Genomic DNA, 23,432 nt, shown 5'->3' on the forward strand with positions numbered 1-23,432 from the left:
AAGCGGCGTTGCGGTTGGTGGTTGTTGTGTGATGGCTGTTGAGACGTCGTTGGTGGTGGTAGTAATGGCGGCTGGTCCAAAATAAAGATAGTAAAAGAAAAACGGCTATCTAAAAGGGTCGCAGCCCGCATGAATGACATTTATTCCCTCTAAACAACGGGTTTGGGCCTAACTACACATATACTTACAGAGATATCTCACCTAAGGGACCTGAATGGTGGTTTGCGAATTTCGCCAACCACAACAATATATATATATATATATATATATATATATATATATATATATATATATATATATACATACAGTATATATATGGATGTAAATATATGTATATACAGTGTGGCCTTGTTATAACGCGATCGTTAGGTCCATAAAATGTCATCGCGAAAAAAGTGGGGTCGTGCTAAATCGGGCTTCAAGAAAATCAGCGTTCAAACTAACCCAATGTTGACCTAACATCCTAAAAGACCCCTATTTTCACCCTATTTGACCCGTTTTTTTGCATGTTTACCGTCTAGCAAGTAAATAATCTTTAAGTTGAAGAATTCCGCGAATAAATCGTTGTTGTTACAGTCTAAATCAAAACACTAATTCTTGTAAAGCTTTTTAATCAACAAAACAACAAATAAAAACATTCAAGAATAGTAGCAATCATCATTTACAGTTTATTTCGAAAAAAAAGTGATCGAGTGTTCCTTATATGAACATGGCATGTTGCTGGCTGTGAGCGAAATCTGGAATGCTTCTGAGTTGGAGTTGGATCAGTGGGGCGAGGGAGATTTGCCAAACGATCAAAAAAAAAAAGAAAACAAAAGGAAACAAGAAATTAACTCAGCAAAAACTTTTCAGTTCTGGAAAGAGCAAAAAAAAAGGTCCAATGACTCATCGCGTTATATCAGAATTTGCGTAAAATCGGGGTTTCACTGCTGTGTGTGTGTGTGCGTGTGCGTGTGCGTGTGCGTGTGTGTGTGTGTGTGTGTGTGTATGTGTATACATGTGTATATATATATATATATTTATATATATATAGCAGTGAAACCCGATATATAACGCGATATAACCTATTAGACACATATATATATATATATATATATATATATATATATATATATATATATATATATATATATATATATATATATATATATATACATATATACATATATATATATATATATATATATATATATATATATATATATATATATATATATATATATATATATTGTTACGGATTCGCGCCCGCCGGCGTGCTGACGGCCACGTAACTCGAATCGCGGCACGTCGCCCACCGGACGGACAATCCAGTCGTGACCCTCTCGGACTAACGCCGGGAACCAGTCACGGGTGGACCTTTCAGTCTCACCGCGATTGAGCCAATCGGCCCCCGCTTGGGATAGGGTTGCTCGCCAAATTCGACCTACCTAAGTACCCACACGGAAGGGTAGACCAGGCGATCGCACCTCGCCGCAGGTCGACTTCGGACACGGGCCACTTAAGCGACCCGTTCCGTACTAGCGGGATAACCGAGCGGTGTTATCGTCGGCCTCGACGGTTCGATTAATTATCGGGCGTATTCAGCCCACTACCAACCCTTTACGTGAAGCAAGATGAGGATTCAATGAAGGAAATGACGAAGCGAAGCGGGAAACAGTTCAACACAAAGCACATTTATTCGCGCTGAACGGAAAGCACACATATTCAATTCCACCAAAAGCACATAGAAAAGGAAAAGAAACAAAATGCAATTTTACACAAAAAGCAAATGCGACAATGCAGATCTAAGACCGATTACGCGAGCACACGGCAACACTTATACAATTTTACTTCACAGACGGCGCCGACAACACATATCCAAAACCAAGAAAAAGAACACCCTCAACGATGAGGCGGGCCTGAGACCGAGACCGGGTCGGGCCTACCCGTCTGGTGATGAGACGCGGAGCGGCAATGGTGCCCCAACTCCGCGGGCCTCGCGGACAGTGTCTGGTAGGGGGTGGGAAAAGGGGCCCCCTTGGTCGCACTATCTCAGCGCGGGGGGAAACAGGAGGGGGTTGCTGATGCTCGGGGAAAGGAGGATTTTTACTCTGTCTCGAGTCCCGCGACGAGCGTCTCCACCTCGACCAGGTCGCGCCGTCGGCCTCCCTGGTGTGCAGCTCCCGGCACGACGCGAGCACCCCCTCGTCTGCCTTCGCCGCCTCTCCGCAGCTCCGTCCTCTTCGCTCCGACTCCAACGCACACGACGACGACGACGACGACGACCAACAACCAATTCTTCCTCTTCCCAACTCCACCGACTGCGAAGTCTTAACTAACTCGACTGACGAACGCAGCCGCTTATATAAGCCCAGTGGCTTCGCTTTTGACCCCCTGCCTTCGACCTTTCACCTCGCTCCCCATTGGCCCGAGAAAAAGTGGGCGTGAATGCTTTTTGATCCATAAATTTGCATATAGCGACCGCCCTCCAACGCCCTGGAGGCGGGGCCAAATCGCCCCTCGCTCACCGATTGGACGGAACAAAAGTGGGCGTGTGTCGTTTTTGATCCGTTTTTGGAGCGGAAAATCCGTGGTTTTGTACACGCTGTTCGGCGCGCGCCCTGCACGAGTCCAACACCGGTACCCACAAGCGGCGCAAGAACGGTGGCGATGCGATGGTTGCGAGGTGTGACGTGAAGCGGCGCCGCGGTGGGTGGTTGATGTTGTGGTTGGTGGTGGTAACAATGGCGGTTGGTCCAAAATAAAGATAGTAAAAGAAAAACGGCTATCCTGAAGAGTCGCAGCACGCATAAATGACATGTATTCCCACTAGACAACGGGTTTGGGCCTAACTACACATGTACTTACCGAGATATCTCACCTAAGGGACCTGAATGGTGGTTTGCGAATTTGGTCAACCACAACAATATATATATATATATTGTTGTGGTCACCAAATTCGCAAACCACCATTCAGGTCCCTTAGGTGAGGTATCTCGGTAAGTGCATGTGTAGTTAGGCCCAAACCCGTTGTCTAGTGGGAATACATGTCATTTATACGTGCTGCGACTCTTCAGGATAGCCGTTTTTCTTTTACTATCTTTATTTTGGACCAACCGCCATGATCACAACCACAACATCAACCACCAACCACAACGCCGCTTCACCACAACCGCCACGACCTTCCCGTCACACCTCGCAACCGTAGCATCGCCACCGTTCTTGCCCCGCTGTGGGTACCGGTGTTGGACTCATGCAGAACGCGCGTCGAACAGCGTGTACAAAATCACGGATTTTGTGCTTCAAAAACGGATCAAAAACGACACACGCCCACTTTTTGCCGTCCAATCGGTGAGCGAGGGGCGATTTGGCCCCGCCTCCAGAACGATCGATATATGCAAATTTGTGGATCAAAAAGCCTTCACGCCCACTTTTTCTCGGGCCAATGGGGAGCGAGGTGAAAGGTCAAAGGGAGGGGGTCAAAGGCGAAGTTACGGGGGGATAAAAGGACGGTGTTCGTCAGTAGGAGAAGGAGAAGGAGAAGGAGAAGGAGAAGGAGAAGGAGAAGGAGAAGGAGAAGGAGAAGGAGAAGGAGAAGGAGAAGGAGAAGGAGAAGGAGAAGGAGTCGGAACGGAGGGGACGAGTGTGGAAGTCTGGAGCCCGAAGCCTGCAGTGGCTGGAGAAGCTGAAGAGAGTCGGACGAGGGGGTGCTCGCGTCGGTGCGAGGAGCTGCACGCCCGAGGGAGGCCGGCAGCGCGTCCCGGCCGAGGTGGAGACGCACACCAGGGGTAATAAAGATCCTCTATACCCCGAGCATCAACAACCCCCTCCTGTTTCCCCCCCGCGCTGAGATAGTGCGACCAAGGGGGCCCCTTTTCCCACCCCCTGCCAGGCACTGTCCGCGAGGCCCGCGGAGTGAGGCGCCATCGCCGCTCCGCGTCTCATCACCAGACGGGTAGGCGCGACCCGGTCTCGGCCTCAGGCCTGCCTCATTCTTGAGGGTATTTCTTTTCCTTGGTTTTGGGTATGTGTTGTCGGCGCCGTCTGTGAAGTAGAATTGTATAAGTGTTGCCGTGTGCTCGGTAGTCGGTATTAGCTCTGCACTGTGTTTTCACTTTTATATTTGCTTTTTGTGTAAATGGAATTGTGTTTTCTTTTTTTTGTGTGCTTTTGGTGGAATTGTATTTGTGTGCTTCCCGTGTGCCGCGAATAAATGTGCTTTATTGTTGAACTGTTCTCCCGCTTCGCTTCGTCTTTTCCCCCATTGAACTCTCATCTTGCTTCACGTAAAGGGTTGGTAGTGGGCTGAATACGCCCGATAATTAATCGAACCGTCGAGGTCGACGATAACACCGCTCGGTTATTCCGATAGTACGGAACGGGTCGCTTAAGTGGCCCGTGTCCGAAGTCGACCTGCGGCGAGGTGCGATCGCCCGGTCTACCCTCCGCGTGGGTACTTAGGTAGGTCGAATTTGGCGAGCAACCCTATCCCACGCGGGGGCTGATTGGCTCGATCGCGGTGAGACCGAAAGGTCCACCCGTGACTGGTTCCCGGCGTTAGTCCGAGAGGGTCACGACTGGATTGTCCGTCCGGTGGGCGACGTGCCGCGATTCGAGTTACGTGGCCGTCAGCACGCCGGCGGGCGGAAAACCGCAACACTGGTGTCAGGTCGTGCGATACAAATTCATCGCCCTCCTCGCGGCACTGGTATCGGAGAACAGGAAAACGGGCTCTCCTGTCTCCGGCTAAATTCACGGGAATCGGTCCAGGGGTGAGAGAAGCGACCCCCGATTCCCTCCAAATTACGAGCGAGCAAATTAACCCTTCACGAGAAGCAAGATGGCGTCTCAAGGCGAGCGGGAGCCGGGGGTATTAGAAATGTATATGTGTAATAATGTGGAGTCCATGGCCCAGGATGGAATCCCCGAGCAGGAAATGTTGATTGTGCAGGAACACGGACTCGCCCAACTGAACCCAGGGCCCGAGGTGGGTGCGGCAGCGGCCGCGGTGTATGACACCTCCCCCCCCTCTCCACCAAGACCCTTCCCCAACCCCTGCCGAAACGGCTCACTTGAGTGCATCCGACATGGCCCAGCTATTCACCATGCTGGCACAAATGAATGCGGCAATGACAAATGAAATAAAAAACGAAATGAAAGACATGAACAAACAAATAAACGAAAAGATGGATACATTCACAAACGAAATAAAACGCATGAAAACTAAAATGGAAACAAACATGAAGGAAGAAACGAGAAAGCTACGGGGTGAGACGCAGAACATGGGCCGATGCCTGCAGGCGGGCATGAAGGCCGTGAGCAGGGAACTTAAAATGGCGACTCCACGTGTCGGAACAAACGAGCTGGAAGGGGTGCAACGGCTGACAGGCCCGCGGTGGAGGCGGGTAAGGAAAAAGTAATTCGGGAGACAAGAGACGAGGTGAAAGTAATTGCGAGGGAGAGAAAAGAACAATTAATACGGAGAGCAAGGATGAGGTACGCGGAGATCGTGAAAGAGCAAGGAGTGAAAAACAGGGAAGGACGGGAGCGACTTAAAGAGAAAGCAAGGTTGACCTACATAAAGATAAGGGAAAGACGCCAGAAAGAAGCAGAGACCAATAAACACGATGAAGACAGGGTAAGTGACGCGCACACACACACGGAGGTAGTGGAGGACAATGGGGGTGAGCTCGCGGAGCGTGTGGGGACCCAGTGCGAGCACCTGGATGGCCTCCTCCAGGAACGAGGGGAGCGAGTCTGCCCCCTTGAGGCGAGTCACGACCAGGTGAGTTCGGTCGTGCTTTGCGAGGTTGAGGGGACGGGTGCTGTGGACGGGTGCACGGAGACCTTGGGGGGTATAGAGGCCCCGGAGACCCTTGTGGGGACACGAATCCCCAGTGTGGTTGTCCCTGTGTGTTGGTGCAAGGTGTGAGTGCGGCACCGTGTGTGGAAGCGACCCCGTGTGTGAGTGGTATGGTGGCGATGGTGCCGGAGTGTGTGCTTCCCAGCACGCCGTGTGTGGATGAGGCACCGTGTGTGGTAGAGGCCGTGGGTGTGAGTGAAACGGCCTGTATGAATGAGGCACCGTGTGTGAGTGAGGCCGTGTGTGTGAGTGAAACGGCCTGTATGAATGAGGAACCGTGTGTGAGTGATGCCGTGTGTGTGGATGAAACGGCCAGTGTGGATGAGGCACCGCGGGTGAGTGCCCCCGCGTGTGTGGATGAGGCACGGAGTGCGAGTGAGGCACCGCGGGTTAGTGCCCCCGCGTGTATGAGTGAGGCACGGTGTGTGGATGAGGCACCGCGGTTGAGTGCCCCCGCGTGTGTGGATGAGGCACGGAGTGCGAGTGAGGCACCGCGGGTGAGTGCCCCCGCACGCGTGAGTGAACGGCCGTGTGCAAGGTCGCTGTGTGCAAGGGAGACCGTGTGTGTGAGAGAGCGGTATGAGAGGGAGATGTCGGTTGGCATGCGGGAGCACGCAGCCGCGTCTCCCGGTGTGAGTTTAATGGTGTGGACTGTGTGCGTCGTAACACGCAGGTATGCGTGTGTGGAATGGAGACGGAGACGGCGACATGGGAGAAACGAAAGCCGAGTAGCGGCTGTGGTTGTTTCGGGGACCGTGCCGGGTTCGCCCAGCAGTGAGCACGCGGTTCGTGCTGTGCAACGCACGAGACCGCCACGTGCTCGCTTGCGAGAGTGAAGTCCCGGTCCGGAAACGCACGCGGTGGATTTGCCGATCCCGCGGACGGACAAAGTTTAGGCAGGTAAATGGATTTGGACCGGACGGGTTCTCCACGCGATCGTGTGTGTTAAGCTCCAACGGGCAGAGCACATGTGTTCGCGTGGGGAACCCCTCGAGACGTGGGGCTTGTTTTTTTTATGCGCACGGTGACGTCATGGCTGCACGTGGGGTTGGAATCCGGCAGGAGGGGTATCTCTGCCGGATGGTCCCGTCCAAGGAGGGACGAGGTACACGTGCAGCTGCATGACGTCACGGGCAGGTGCAAAGTGCGCGAGCTCTGAGTTGCCGCGCAGGTGCTGCGCATGGAAAAAAAAAAATAAAAAAAAAGCAAGCCTCACTTTCGGGTGTACAGGATTGCTGGGCAAGGGGTGGAAGACCCCCTTACCCTGGGCACAGGATGAAAACTAGTTAGGGGGAAGGGTTAGCTTAGTTAGACCGACTCCATGGGGCAGGGGTAAGTCCTCATGGAGTCCGTGGAATGGATTAGTTAGAGGGATGATAGCGAGATTTAGGTTGGGAAAATGGAGTATGGGATTATTTGAAGACAGAGACAGACTGGTGAGTGTGTAGCGGGGACGTAGTTTAGCTACGTAGTGTTAAAAGGAACGTGCTATAGTTTAAGGGACGACGTGGGAGCACAAGTTAGTTAGGGGATGCAGATAGAAGGATGGCAGAGTTCAGCGGTGTGTGTGTGTTGAAGAGTTGGTGAGTTGTGAGGTGAGTACTTGTTGAGTGAGTGAGGCCAGCGGGTCTGTGTGTATGGAGCGAATGGGGAATGCATGGTGCGATGAGTGATTGGGGGGAGGAGTGACTCCCGCCCAAGGGACCCCGGGGTCAGAGTAAAGTGAGTTAGCTGGGTTAGTCAAATTGAAAAATGGAGGTCGTTTTGTTGTTGGTGGGAAAGTAGGCTCGAGACCCATTTGGAGGGGTGCAGGAGCCCTGTTGACGGGCTTGGGAGCGTGGCTGCGAAAGGTGAGTATCGCTGAGTGGGTACCCCGGGCACCAGGCTAGTCGGCCGCGGTAGGCCAAGGGCCCATGGGGGCCGGGATAGCGTAGTGGGCACGGGTGCGCCTGCTTGGTGCGGGGGCCTGGGGCGCCATTAGCCGCGTGGGCAGTGTTGTGGGCACGGGTGACCCTCGGAAAGGGGCCCGGGAGGCCGGCCTGCCACGTGTGCGTTTCAGGGGAGGTGCCATGGGGGGCACTCCCCGGTGTTAGGGAGCTGGTAGGCTCGGAGGCAGTGTAGTGCCCGGGGTGCCATAGCGGGAGAATCGGCAGAGGGTCGTGCCTGCCAAAGGGAGCCACGTGTCCCAGCCAGGAGACCGTGTGAGGGCACGGAGAGAAAATTGGGGGGCGAGGCCCGAAATTGTAAGGACACCAACACAGGCGACGGGAATCTGGGTTGTTAGAACCAATAGTTTAAGCGAGAGGCGCTTGTTGAAAGCCCCGGGGTAGTTTAACAGTTAAATGGTTAGGGTAGATTAGGAAGTGTACCCCTCCGCACCATCCATCCCCTCGCTGTCGTTGTGGGCCGCTGGACCCACTTTGGTTATAGATCGCCGAACTCTGGGGAGGCCATTCTGAGGCTTGAATTGGGCCTCGGCACAGGACGTTAGCTCTCCCTTATTCCCCTCCGGGAAGGGAACGTAGGGGTTGGGAGTAGGCTAGGTGACAGAATAGGTTAGCCGAACAAGGACGATAAACGGGGTTAGGGGACGATTTATAGTGGGGGAGTAAAAATAAAAACAACAGAAAAAAATTAAGTTGGGGCTAAATTGGGGTTTGACAAATTAAGGGAGTGGGTATGTACAGTGACAGGCAAAGGCGATAGGTTGGAAGGGAGACAGGTAGGTAGGTCCGAGCCCGCCTTCCAAGTGGCCAGCACCACCGCACTCCCTCCACCAACCTCCATTGAACGGCAAAGGCTGGCCAACTTCATCGGCTGGCCGTGTTTTTCTTCGAGGCGGAGGCCGGCCAACTTCGTCTGCAGCTGCTGTGCTGCGGGGCCTGTGCCGGCTGGATCGTCTGCAGCTGCTGTGCTGCAAGGCCTGTGCCGGCCAGTTCATCTGCTGGCTGTTTTTCTTCAAGGCCTGTGCCGGCCAGTTCATCTGCCGGCTGTGTTTGCCTGCAGCGGCCTTCTTCTGCGGGCTGTGTTTGCCTGCTGCCTTTGCCATGCCATGCCCACTGCCCACATTCACCAGCCCCGTTCAATTTTTGCTTTGCCCCCCCCCTGTTCATTTCCATGTGCGCCAGGTTCAAGGCAACAGTTTGCAAGCTGCGAGAACTGCCCTGTTGGCAGCTACAACACGGGCCTGCAGTGGCGGCCCGTGCACCGTGTTTGTGTTCATGCATCCATTCGTTGTGCTCATTGCGTGTGCCACTTGAGCTGGCACGGAGACTGCGTTGTGCAGCCCATTCACCGTTGTGGTTCACTGCGTTCAGTTCAAAAGGGAAGGCCTTGGACTGCGTGTGAGCAGCCAGCCACGTTCCCTGTCACCTGCATTGTTTTGAGCCAGAGACTGCATGTGGGCAGCCTGGCTCCCTGCTAACTGCTTTTCTTTGCAGAGTTCAGTGATCCTGGGCCATGGTTTAGTGTAAAATTTGTAAGTTAAGGTTAAGATGTACTGTACATATGAGTGCGCCCCCGGCATGTATGTCTTAGCGCCGGCAATTTTATTTAAGTCGTCCGTGTGAGTGAGTTTCTTTAGATAGTTACGCAGCCCTCAGGTTATTTATTTTGGGGACACGAATACCATGAATGTCGCACTCAGGGATCCGTAGGTAAAATGTACTAGGGGAAAACTACACATGATGGCACACGAAAATTTGACGACTCGGGACGAGTCTGTAAAAAGGGAAGGGGGTAGTGTTGTGGTCACCAAATTCGCAAACCACCATTCAGGTCCCTTAGGTGAGGTATCTCGGTAAGTGCATGTGTAGTTAGGCCCAAACCCGTTGTCTAGTGGGAATACATGTCATTTATACGTGCTGCGACTCTTCAGGATAGCCGTTTTTCTTTTACTATCTTTATTTTGGACCAACCGCCATGATCACAACCACAACATCAACCACCAACCACAACGCCGCTTCACCACAACCGCCACGACCTTCCCGTCACACCTCGCAACCGTAGCATCGCCACCGTTCTTGCCCCGCTGTGGGTACCGGTGTTGGACTCATGCAGAACGCGCGTCGAACAGCGTGTACAAAATCACGGATTTTGTGCTTCAAAAACGGATCAAAAACGACACACGCCCACTTTTTGCCGTCCAATCGGTGAGCGAGGGGCGATTTGGCCCCGCCTCCAGAACGATCGATATATGCAAATTTGTGGATCAAAAAGCCTTCACGCCCACTTTTTCTCGGGCCAATGGGGAGCGAGGTGAAAGGTCAAAGGGAGGGGGTCAAAGGCGAAGTTACGGGTGGATAAAAGGACGGTGTTCGTCAGTCAGAGAAGGAGAACGAGAACGAGAACGAGAACGAGAAGGAGTCGGAACGGAGGGGACGAGTGTGGAAGTCTGGAGCCCGAAGCCTGCAGTGGCTGGAGAAGCTGAAGAGAGTCGGACGAGGGGGTGCTCGCGTCGGTGCGAGGAGCTGCACGCCCGAGGGAGGCCGGCAGCGCGTCCCGGCCGAGGTGGAGACGCACACCAGGGGTAATAAAGATCCTCTATACCCCGAGCATCAACAACCCCCTCCTGTTTCCCCCCCGCGCTGAGATAGTGCGACCAAGGGGGCCCCTTTTCCCACCCCCTGCCAGGCACTGTCCGCGAGGCCCGCGGAGTGAGGCGCCATCGCCGCTCCGCGTCTCATCACCAGACGGGTAGGCGCGACCCGGTCTCGGCCTCAGGCCTGCCTCATTCTTGAGGGTATTTCTTTTCCTTGGTTTTGGGTATGTGTTGTCGGCGCCGTCTGTGAAGTAGAATTGTATAAGTGTTGCCGTGTGCTCGGTAGTCGGTATTAGCTCTGCACTGTGTTTTCACTTTTATATTTGCTTTTTGTGTAAATGGAATTGTGTTTTCTTTTTTTTGTGTGCTTTTGGTGGAATTGTATTTGTGTGCTTCCCGTGTGCCGCGAATAAATGTGCTTTATTGTTGAACTGTTCTCCCGCTTCGCTTCGTCTTTTTCTCCCATTGAATCCTCATCTTGCTTCACGTAAAGGGTTGGTAGTGGGCTGAATACGCCCGATAATTAATCGAACCGTCGAGGTCGACGATAACACCGCTCGGTTATTCTGATAGTACGGAACGGGTCGCTTAAGTGGCCCGTGTCCGAGAATCGACCTGCGGCGAGGTGCGATCGCCCGGTCTACCCTCCGCGTGGGTACTTAGGTAGGTCGAATTTGGCGAGCAACCCTATCCCACGCGGGGGCTGATTGGCTCGATCGCGGTGAGACCGAAAGGTCCACCCGTGACTGGTTCCCGGCGTTAGTCCGAGAGGGTCACGACTGGATTGTCCGTCCGGTGGGCGACGTGCCGCGATTCGAGTTACGTGGCCGTCAGCACGCCGGCGGGCGCGAAGACCGCAACAATATATATATATATATATATATATATATATATATATATATATATATATATATATATATATATATATATATATATATATATATATGTGTGTGCATGTATGTATGGATATACATATTGTTGCAGCCGGGGGTCTGGGTGAGACCACCGGAGGTGGGGGGGGAGCTATCTCGGGTTCCCACCAGACTCCCCGGCATTGCAGGCCGTCGCACATGGATAGTTCCGTGGTGCGGTGGGTCCCTAACCGACCGTGAACGCCAGTATTTCAACCACGTGACCTCGGGTCCTCCTATATGTGTTAAACAGGACACCTAATTAATCACGTGACCTAATTACCGGATGACACGCCCCGCCTTGTCCGAACCAGATCACCTTTCCGGATCAGATGCAGCCGATCGACACTGCCAAGGACGTACTGCCGAAAAGGAACGGATCGTTGGAAATAAAGTCCCGGTTAGGCTAGGATACGGACCATGCTGGATCAATGAAAGAAAAGACAAAAACGAACTAGGAACATTTCTACAAAGGATTTATTTACAGGCAGACGAGGAAAGATATGTGGCACAGCGGATGTAGTTTATTGTTGTGTGTAAGCAGGGATAGGAAGAAAAGTGAGGTGCTACAATAATAGAAGCAACTTACAAAAACAGACACAGAGTAGAGTTATCCTGATATAATTCTTGTACACTCTTAACTTAAACGAGGACAGGCGCCATGACACACACACACACACACACACACACACACACACACACACACACACACACACACACACACACACACACACACACACACACACACACACACACACACACAACACACCCCAAAGAAGAGGAGTTAATGAGAAGAAAGAGGAGAGGAGATGAGGCTAACAGTCTCCCAATACCTTGCACGATTGACCGACCGTGCCACCAACATGTTTTGGGAGGATGTTCTGCTGTGCGATACCTTCCTGACAACTGGCGCGTTGTCTCCCGCTTCGTGGCACTTAGAGCAGCTAAGTGCCGATCCAGAGAATGGGATGCGACCCACGCGTGAAGGAAGGACTTTGGGCGGAGTCGGAAGCCAGTGGGTGGAGAGAGGCGGAGTCAAAACGAGTGGGCGTTGTTTCAGACAGGATCAGGCAGGTGGGTGGGTGGAGTCAGAGACAAGGTAGTGAAGAAGGCAGAGCCAGCAGGCGAGTTGTTGATGACGCAGGTGGAATCGGCAGATGAGGAATGCTGAGCAGGAAAGACAACGACGACAGCCCCACGACCTGTCCTTTTATAGACCCTGTGGTGCGGGCGGGGGTGACGACCCGAAGCGATGTGTCGTCACCCGAATCGGGCGCTCTGGTTGGGCCTCAGCCAGTACACGGCCCAGCCGTGATGGCCGTAAGTGGCTCCACTTTACTTCCGGCCAGATGGTTCCATGCTGCAGAATCGTCTCGCTCCGTGCACTGTGACACAAATCACCCTGCATCGAACTCCCGGACCGTCCACACCGACCGGCGGTCGGATGTAACGCATTGAGTCATTGGACCGTCCACAGCGCCGGTCAATGCACTGCCTGTCTGTAAGCCATGCGGCCCGAGCTGTACAGTGTCCCTCTGCCTGGCTGCAGCCTCGCTGGGCAGAGAGACGAGAGGTCATTCGCCATATGTGGGAGACAGCCGCGGATGCGGTGGTCCGCAAAGACCGACGGTAAGATGCTATGGTAAACACATTCGCAGACCCGAACAAGATGTGTGCCATTCGTGCCCTACTCTGTGTACGATAATAAATTACCCCGGGGCTGCCCGTGTATCCGCCGCCATTGAGCATGCGGTCATTTATCAAAAGTGGTGGTGTACGTGGTGCCGGCCCTGATCTGTGTCATGAACCGAAGGAAAAGATTGGATATAATTATTAGATGGAGCTTTGGATTGAAGAAGAGGATAGATAGAAGTATTAAATGGAGATTTGGATTGAAGAAGAGGATAGATAGAAGTATTAAATAGAGATTTGGATTGAAGATGAAGATATATATATATATATATATATATATATATATATATATATATATATATATATATATATATATATATATATATATATATATATATATAATTATTAGACTCAGAAATGGGTTTAAAAGAGTGCACTGCGTGCATACTGTAAGTTAGCATTTAGTGTGTTGTTCCTTGTATTCCTCTGGCATTCCTGCAGCGCACCGTTGTGTTCGTTATCCTTCCTATCTCTCCTGCCCAATGAGTGGAAATTACTGCTGTGCTGCACATGTTCCGTGCAGCGTGGGTGTTTGGTGTTTTGTTCCTTTTGGTCTCCTGTGAGGACGCATTCTCACAGCGAAGGGTGTGGCTGCGGTTTTCATCGGTAGGTATCCGAGTGTCGTGCCTGCTGGCCTTCGTGAGGACCCCTTCTCCCAGCGAAGTGCGTGTGGCCACGGTTTTCACAGATGGGTGTCCGAGCGTAGCGCCCGCTGGCCCTCATGAGGACCCATTGCTTGGATGAAAGAAAGTGAATGCAATCACACGTGATCTTGTTATCACACTCTACTGTCGACGATTTTGAAAGATAAAGAAAGGATTTGTGAATCTGTGAAAGGTTCTGCACCCATGTGATCGACAATTATAACAACGCAATTTCAATTTCATTGATTACAAAAAAACAACTCCGGCTACCCCGAGCGCTGCCCGAGCTGATAACATCGATGATCCACAACCAAGCACGAGTGACCAATAACATGTTTTGTGTTTTTGGTATTTTTGTATGTTTTTGCAAATATTATACCAATTGTACTGCAGTCGTGCAGTGTTTGACTTGAACAAAGAAAATGTTAATAAAATAAGACTTACGGATGATTATTATATCGTTGTACAGTATAATATACATATGGTAATTTTTGCATAGGCCTATACACCATAAATAAAGGTAAAAATAAAGGTTGGCCGACTTGCGACCAAATCGACTTACGACTGGTTGGTCGGAACTGATTGCAGTCGTAAGTCGACGACTTCCTGTATGTATATATATATGCATATATGTATATATATATATATATATATATATATATATATATATATATATATATATATATATACAGTACACACACATATATATGTGTATGTACATGATATGTATGTAACTCGTCTGATCTTCTGGAATCAACTCGGCCAATCTCCCCCAAATTTTGAATACAGATCATGGGCACAAATTACTCCCCCTCCCCTCTGATTGACGAAAACATTTGTTTATTTTGAGTTTTGGTAAATACAGAGCACGATATAATGTGTAAGATTATTTTCTCCATTCGATGAAACCTTCATTGTTTGTCCATTACAGGTCACGTGATTGTGAACAACACAAAGACTGTTGAAGTTACAACTGGTGACGATTCGAACTTCATTTACACATTCTCTCTCGACACGAAGGAAGGTTCACCTTCTATTGATGATTATCTCCTTTCCATCGAGTTCTACAAAGACTCCAACAAGAACCCATTATACTTTTTTCAAAATGGAGAACAACAAGTCCTGGATGGGAGGATTAAAATATCCCGAAATCCAAACGGGGATTCTTTTATTCTGATCCTCAAAGATGTGGAATTTCATAATCGTGGAACTTACACCTGTACGATACGTTACCGAAATTACAAGGAGGGATCTACATCTACGATCCTGCTCATCCGTAAGTCTCTCAGTTCAGTCCAAATCACAAACCCTGTCGTGGTGGATATGATAGTTAATGATTTATTTTTCACTCTTTTTCTAAAACGGATAAACAGGTGCACACAAACACACACGCACACGCACACGCACACGCACACGCACACGCACACGCACACGCACACGCACACACACACACATACACACATACACACACACACTGATAATGTGAAGTAAAGACAATTCTCTCATCCCCAAAACTCCACATTTCCAATCTCATGGTTCAAATCCAGAACCTTCCACCAATCACCACAGTTTATCATCATTAACATAACAACCATAGTCACATGACATGTGATTCCATTATAAACAATTTTGTTCATTTTTATCTCCTTCACCTGAGACGTTCCATTTTCACCCAAATTCCATAAAACTATCCTCTCATCTATTCCTAATTCTCAATGTGATCACAACGTTTTTTTTAAGTTTTTTTCTTGACTCATTGTATGTTTTTTCAGTTCTACTTGACATTTTAAAGTTACATTTTACTAAACTTTCACCAGTTGTTGTGACCTTCACATTTAACCTGAACCCATCAATTTCACTTCTGTCCTATTCTACTCCAACCAACTCGTTTAAATGTCCTATTAGTAAAGGAGTTCACTTTACACCATTAATTAGTTAACATTTCACCATTTAAATTACATCCAGAAAACTTTCACCTTGACCTTTGACATGAAAATGAAGTGGATTCTTTATTGTCTTGAATCGAACGTACGGGCCAAGTCAACATTCAAACCATTATTAAATTATTATTCGTTTGAATTTTAACACTTACGGAGCAAGGGGATCGATTAGAAATTGTGTAGAGGGGAGGGTGAGGATGGGCAGGGGGCATGGGGTGGGGGGGGGAAGGAGAAGTAAATGGTAAAATAACAAATTTGTGATTTTGTTTGTGGATCACAATGGTAAAATTGTAAATCCAAACAAATCCACAAGGAATGATTTTCATTCTGGTTTTCGCTTTGCAGGTTCAAAAGTAAAATGCCAGCGAACCTTTGTTGTTGTGACAATTTGTGTCCTCTGTGCTGTGATATTTGGGGCCTTGGTCCTGATTCGGCGCTACACGAAAATCACAAGGTAGGTTAATTTTGATTGTTTTCTCATCATTTCATTTTCTCACAACACTGAAGGTGTGTTCAGTAATTTGACAAACAAAATTGATTGTGGAACATTCTTTGGGTGGAATAAAACATCAAAAAAACAATTAAGTCTAAAACACAAAGGGAGTGAATAATAATACAATAATTCCTCACACTCAAAATTCTTGCTGCTGTTTCCCTTTGGAGAATCTTTGGGAGTTTTTTGGATTTTCTCATTTCTTGAGATTGTCTCCAAAAACCACATCTGTCTTGTCTAACTTCACCACACCAAATCCGTCTTGTCTAAGTTTCCCACACCACATCTGTCTTGTCTAATACACGGGACTAAGGGGTGAAAAGCAAGAAAAAACCCGTCGGACCAGCACGTTTAATGTTGGTAAGCACAAATGCACATGCACATCCGGGTAACTTCAAACAGAACATGTCGGCATGCCACCCCTCCCCCCAAAATAACGATACATTAGTACAAGGTACAATCATTATAAGTTCAACCATTCAAGTGCCTTCCGAGTGTGAGCACGGCATCACAAATGTGTTGACTGTTCTTGTGGAGCGATGATTGCAGCAGTTTCAGGAGGAGGTGGGGGAAGAGAAGGTACAGGTTCCAACTCTGTAATTTGGTTCAGACACATCAGGTTGTGAAACATTGCATTCCAGAACTTGGCTCATGACTAGAATCGATATCAAGGGTTCACTTTCAACGGGCTGAACATGGGTGGGAGGATTGGGCTCACAATGTCCTCGGCCGAGTTGGTCAAGATGTTTATGTGCTGTATGTCCATTTGACAATTACACAATAAATAAAGTTTCCATTTTGATTGATTACATGACCAGTGAGCCATTTCGGTCCACGGCCAGGATTCAGCGCAAAAACAGGATCAAACACATTGATGATACTTGGAACTGAGATCCTGTCATACATGGGACCACTTCTGTTTGAACTGGTGGTCAGAAACTCTGAACGAATCATTGGGATGGATCAAGGATAAGCGTTTCTTTAGCCTTTGACCGAACATCATTTCTGTGGGTGTGTCCAGTGGTTGGGTGTGGACGTATCGTATATGTAAATAACACGTGTGACAACCCGGTCTTCAGAGCAGTGCTGTCATTCACCTTTCTGAATCCATTTTTCATCGTCTGCACAGCTCTCTCAACCTGACCATGAGAAGTGGGTATAAAGGGAGCATAGTGATAGTACTTGATACCATTATGTTTGATAAAATCCTGAAACAGCACTGACGAAAGATGAACCATGATCCGGTGAACTCTCAACCGTGATTTCACTGGTACTGGATGATAAAGCTAATCATTCAATTCAATCCGATTTTAATGAGTATCAGTTATAACAAAAAACATCTTCCCCAAGAATGGTTCAGCATAATCCAAATGAAGTTGAAACCATGGTTTAGAAGGCCAAGACCACATGTGAAGCGGTGCCTCAGGTGAGTTTGGGGTGGTAGCCTGACACACAGAACAGTGACAAACGTAGCTCTCTCGATCTTCATCTGTACCCAGCCACCAAATGTGGCTGCTGGCAATTAACTTAATGGTCACAATACCTGGATGCGATCCATGCAGTTCAAAACACACCTTGTTGCGACCTTGGGGGGAGACAAAATCTAATGGTGTCCTTTGAGAGGCACGTTGGCTGCAAGAGTAGACAAAGCCAGTAAGCCATGTGTGTAGTTGGCCTTGGATGCCATGGGCACAGTTTGGAGAGCAAGGCAGGATGCCAGACTGTATCGAAAGCACGACATGTGTCAAGAGAGACGGCTCTGATCTCGCGTCTAATATTTAGGGCCTCCATCCATTGGCGGGTGAGTAGAAGCAGCGTGTCCAAGATCGAATGAGCTGGTCTGAAACCGATTAGGTGATCTGAGATGAGGTTGTTGGAGAAAAGGAAGGATTTCATATCAACTGGGATGATGGATTCGATGACCTTGCTGATTGTAAGTCAACCAATTGGCCTCTAGTTAAGGCCTAAGTCACATTTGCCACGGCGGCCGTGGGGTCTCCAAAATCTATGGCCACGAGCAATTATACGGCGGCCGCAGTATTTCCACGGTCACACAATGTAGCAGTCATATATGTTTTTATTTTTCGGGCAGACGCCGGGGTATTTATAAATTGTGGAGACCAAAAACGCGGGGATGCCGTACGGTCTTTGATTTGATGTCGCACGGTGACTTTAGGGCATTCCTATGGTGGCCATAGAATTTTCAAGGTAGACGCAAGGCGACTGCAGGGGGACCACAGGGGGGCCTAAAGCGAACGTGCAGCCAGACGGACGGTAACGAATGGGTTCGTTTTTTGTTTTTTTTACCAGTTATTTTGTTTCGGCTTGTCGAATTGCTACGGCGAACGTAGAAATCAAAAAAGTTATAACTCCGCACTATAATTTCACGGCGACCCCTACGGCCTGTACAATATAGCCATACGGCGTAGGGCCACCCTGAGGCCACCGCAGAAACTCTGCGGCCGCCGCACGTCTCTGTCAATTCAGAGGGCGTACGGCCGCCGTATCCTCGTCGCAGAGCAAATGTGACTTAGGCCGAAGGGGATCAGTTTTTACACCTTTTTGAGGTAATGTGGTATCTTGGCTGTTTTACAAGGAGATGGAAGATGAACTAGGGTAAATGACAAGGTGAGAAGGGCAGAGAGAGGATGTGCAAGAGCAGCCAAGCAGGTTTTGAGGACACATGAGTTGATTCCATCCGGTCCAGTTGCAGAATCAGAGTTAATGGTTGCTAGAAACCTCTCCACCCTATCAGGTGCAAAATACACAGAGTCCAGGAGCAGTTGGTTACGATTGGGGAGGGTGGGTACAGAGAGCAAGGGGTTGGGGACAAAAGATTTGGATGGAGATTGAGGCAGTCGGCTTTCTCATGAGCGGAGTCGGCTGTGGTGCCATTTGAAAAGAGGAGAGGGGTTGAAGGGATCATACACCAGGTACAGATTTAACAAGGTGTCCCCAGGTCTTAGAGGAGGGAGACATGTTTGAAAGTTCAATTTTTAAAATGGACAGATATTGTTTTCTGGATCCCATGAGAGTCGACACACACTTTTCTGGATCCCATGAGAGTAGACACACTTGTTTTGGGCTTTGTGGAGTGATCTGAGATTGCCTTCGATTGGGTTTCTTTTCCAGGAAGAGAAGGAAAGTTGTTTCACAGCAACTGCCTCACCACAGGTCTTTGTACACAAAAAACTCGAATGTTATTTTGTTTAAAATACTGGAATTAATTATTTATGACAGATTTGTAAAGACTTATTTAAGAGGATTTAATCAAAACCATTAAAGGCCCAACTGGAGTGGACATGACAGTGCCTTTTTTCACCTGGAACTTTAATATTTTGGAGTGATAGGATCGTTGGGGGTGGCGATGTAGGAGGGGTGAGAGGTGATGTAACATTGGGTTCTGTCTGATGAAGATCACATTGAAGATGGAGAAAATAAATCTGTACAACATGTATGTTCATGGGGTTTAAATTGTACCCCCTTTCCCCTGAAACAGACATGTTTGATAAAATAATCTCCTAAATCCACAATAAGATACCGACATACCACTCAAGTCAGTTGTGCATACACATCAGTCTTGTAAATATGGGATAGCCTTTTAACTCTGCACAGTAAAATTCAAAAAACGAGAGGGGCTATGACATTTTACGTCTTTCTCCTTGTTTATGTTTATCTAACTGATCTTCTTCTTCTTCTTTCGGCTGCTCCCGTTAGGGGTCGCCACAGCGGATCATCCATATGATCCGCATAGTGATTTGGCACATGTTTTACGCCGGATGCCCTTCCTGACGCAACCCTGGTCGCCTCTTACGACACAGGGATATGGTACACCTATTTTAACCGGGGTATACACCGGCCCAGTACACTGGTACTCACTCATATCAGTATCTAACTGATATATTTCTATATTTCAGATTTATCCAACGTCAGAAGGAAAAGCAATAACTGGAGAATGAAGAAACAATCATGGAACTCAATGAAGGGGGAAGTGAAGAGATGAACAAATCCAAGTTAGAAACTTCCATGAACCAAGATTTTGTTTTGAAAACAGCAAAGGAAGTGCACGATCCAAATACAACATCCATACCTCTAATGGAGAATCTGTCCATCAAATACATACACAATTACATGAGAACAAAAACAAAAATATAAGTAGTAGTCAGGTTCCTAGTGTCCATAATTTGACGTTCGTTAGAATTTTTTTGGAGAGTCGCTAACCCCAACATTTTTGGAAAGCTTAAACAATATGAAAACAGAAAATCCATGTTTCACATTTTTTCAATGCATATAATGTGGTCAAATAGGTCGTTTTGGGGTACAAACCGTTTTTGTTTTTTTTTGAGCTCTGAAAATTGAAAATTAATCGCAACCAAGCAACTGATGATACAAAATTGTTAACTCGAGGACAGTTATTAATATAGAATACATATATCTGTATTTTGAGCAATGGTTGCCATGGAAACGGCTATCATTTTGTCAAATTACCGTTTATTTAATGTATTGCTTTCAAATCTTGAAACAAGTAACGCATGAATATGTTGATCAGTGAAATGTACTTAGGCCTAGGTCACATTTGCCACAGCGGCCGTGGGGTCTCCAAAATCTAGGGCCACTAGCAATTATACGGCGGCCGCAGTATTTCCACGGTCACACAATGTAGCAGTCACATATGTTTTTATTTTTCGGGGAGCCGCACGGGGTATTTATAAATTGTGGAGACCGAATACGGGGGGGGGGGGGGGGGGTGGCCATATAATTTCAACAGTATTCCGGAAAATTTCCTGGATGGATTTCGACGAAACTTGGTGGGGGGATTAGGTTTGGTCCAAGGATCATGCCATTAGATTTTGGACTTGGTCCAATATCCAATATGGCCGCTATGGCGGCCATTTTGAAAAAATATTTGAATTTTTTTTTTTGCATTTCTACATGTTTTAAGTGATTTCCAACAAAAAAAACATGCCAAAATTATAATTGCGGCTGATTTTGGAACTTCAGGTGGATATACCCACGTAAAATCAATTTCTGTCTCAAGGAAACTAGTAATGACGAATGAATTGAGTATGTAAAAGTTAAAAGGAAAGTTGCAAACTATAACTCTGTGAGCACTGTTGACGTCAAATTGAATGAATAAGATATCAGGTTCACTTGAGTGACCTAGCAGTATTGGCGGCGGAGGTTTTGCACTCTACCGAGTGCTCCCCCTCTAGTTACAGGTGAGATAATCTGGGTTTTTATGGATATTTTTTTTTCTCCTGAATTTTGTGCATTATCCAGTTCTGAACTTATTGAAACGATGACACTGAAACACAACACCTGTTATTCTCACATCACACACAGGTGTGGCTTTTTTTTTAACCTCCTCTCCTCGGGTTGAGGTCTAATTTCTCTCAACCCTTCAAGTCCCCCCTCCCTCATCCCACCATCTCTTCACCGAGACACACACGGTCTTAACTCCTGGTTAAGCTCCCCAAATATACGTTTTCCACACACCTAAACTGTTTCAACAACTCACCTTGTGGGAATATCCTTTGTTGGAAATGATTTATTTAGTGAACTTTTATTTAATCAAGTGGGCCTGTTGTTCTTTGTAGTTCATTGACCTAATCAACTCGGAAGATCATGATGATCACCTGGGTGTATCACATTTAAGGACAAGTTTCGAGTTTCAGTGATTTTATTTATTAATTTGTTGAAACAATAATGTTATCATTGCTGAATGTTTTTGCTCTTTTAAAATATATCAGAACTGTTATTAACAGTATTATTATATGGGTGGTATCAAGTATGTTTAGAAAACTACATTTACCTGTACCTGTACAAGGAAATCTACCTGTAAAGGTGCTTCCAAACAAAATCCCGACTTGTAACAAAATCATCAAAAACCTCCGACATTGCAATGTGCCTTTTTCTGTGTGTTTCAGGTCATGATTGTGTCCAAATAAACATACAATTACAGGTGTTGTACAACACACTGGTTTTGTTGTGATTCAATCCCTGTTTCATTCCTGTATGAATCGAGTCGATCATCTCTACGTGATTACCGTTTGCTCCATGACCCTGAATTATTGGTTCATGAAAAAAATAAGTGACCACTATATTCGTTATTATTGTGTGTCTGTGTGTCTGTCTGTCTGTCTGTCTGTCTGTCTGTCTGTTCTGAGCATAGCTCCGTGGGTTTTGATCCGATCCTGATAAAATTTGGGTGGGGGTTTATATCATGATCTCGTTGTGTTTTCCTGAAAATGGGCGTGGTGCGCCCATTATGGAAGGAGCCACGCCCCCCAAAAAACGTGTTTTTAGGGGGTAGCCGATTTCAATTTGCATCTTCTCCTTGGGGGTTTGTCGAATCAGACGTGTTTCGGTATTTGGTTAGCCCAATGGCACTCGATTTTTCATTTTCGTCCTAAGGTCAGGGTCACTAGGTCACGAACTTAGAAAATTGCAAATTTTGACATAAAAATCATACCACCGCCCAAACTTTGAGAGCTTGGATGACAATATTTTTTATGCATAATCTTGAGGTCATTCCCCACCTAAAGTCTTAAAACCATTTTGCCCTATCTCGAACATCTTGCCCGTGGCGCCCCCTTCAAGTTTGTTTTTACGCTGATTTCATCAAAGTATGGATAATCCGAGGAGTGTGAAATGCCATAGAGCCGATATGACGTTATATTGTTCCTGGAATATTCCAGAGGAAGTTTTGCACCAAAGTCATAATCCTTGTCCTTTGACCTTTAAAGTTCACAAAGGTCAAATTTTCAAAGTTGTGGGAATCGAACCGAGTTTTCGACCTTCTTCGACAAACTAACTCCATTAAGCTGTAGCACGTTTCCTGTTTCCTTATTGTAATGTCCACAACATTGTTTTGTGACCTTTAAAGGTTATGCAAAGGTTAAATTTTTAAAGTTGTTGAACGATACCGGGTTTTCGACATTTTGCAGCTTATAACCTTTCACTCATACCACATCATGTTGATCATTTTCATAACTTGGTCAAACATTATCACATTGTCTCATCCTTGACTTCTGAAACAATCTACATCATCAAATACCGCTCATGAACCATCGTCGTCTCCAGACTTGTACCTTCTTAAATTCTAGATATACTATGTCCACTGCCTTTCCCTCATCCACCCAGACACTGCTTCATGGAACTCTAAAAGATTTGTTTAACAGGAACTACCTTTGGTAAAGCCATGCTGACTACCTTTAATTATTTTGTATTTGTTTGAACGGTTCCTCATCTGGTCCTGAATTAATGTCTCCAACACCTTCCCCACAACTGAAGTCAAACTGACAGGTCGAGAGTTTCCCAATTCTCTCTGGATTCTTTATTAAATAATGCTGATACATTTGCTCCTGTCC

At 47.5% G+C, this 23,432-nt stretch overlaps 1 protein-coding gene across 1 annotated transcript in view; it reads left to right on the plus strand.

The window, feature by feature from the left end:
* Nucleotides 1-22,037, plus strand: part of LOC147010458 (uncharacterized) — a 71,056-nt gene extending 49,019 nt beyond the window's left edge. The window contains exons 5-7 of the mRNA XM_085858780.1: nucleotides 14,561-14,905; nucleotides 15,915-16,023; nucleotides 19,980-22,037. Coding sequence (XP_085714906.1) covers nucleotides 14,561-14,905; nucleotides 15,915-16,023; nucleotides 19,980-20,010 — 485 coding nt within the window. The 3' untranslated portion in view covers nucleotides 20,011-22,037. The remainder of the gene's footprint in view (nucleotides 1-14,560; nucleotides 14,906-15,914; nucleotides 16,024-19,979) is intronic.
* Nucleotides 22,038-23,432: the final 1,395 nt, after the last annotated feature.

This window comes from Eptatretus burgeri, chromosome 16 (genome assembly GCF_056783735.1).
Source record: "Eptatretus burgeri isolate ZD-2024b chromosome 16, Ebu_testis_v1, whole genome shotgun sequence".
NCBI classification, from domain to species: Eukaryota; Metazoa; Chordata; class Myxini; order Myxiniformes; family Myxinidae; genus Eptatretus; species Eptatretus burgeri.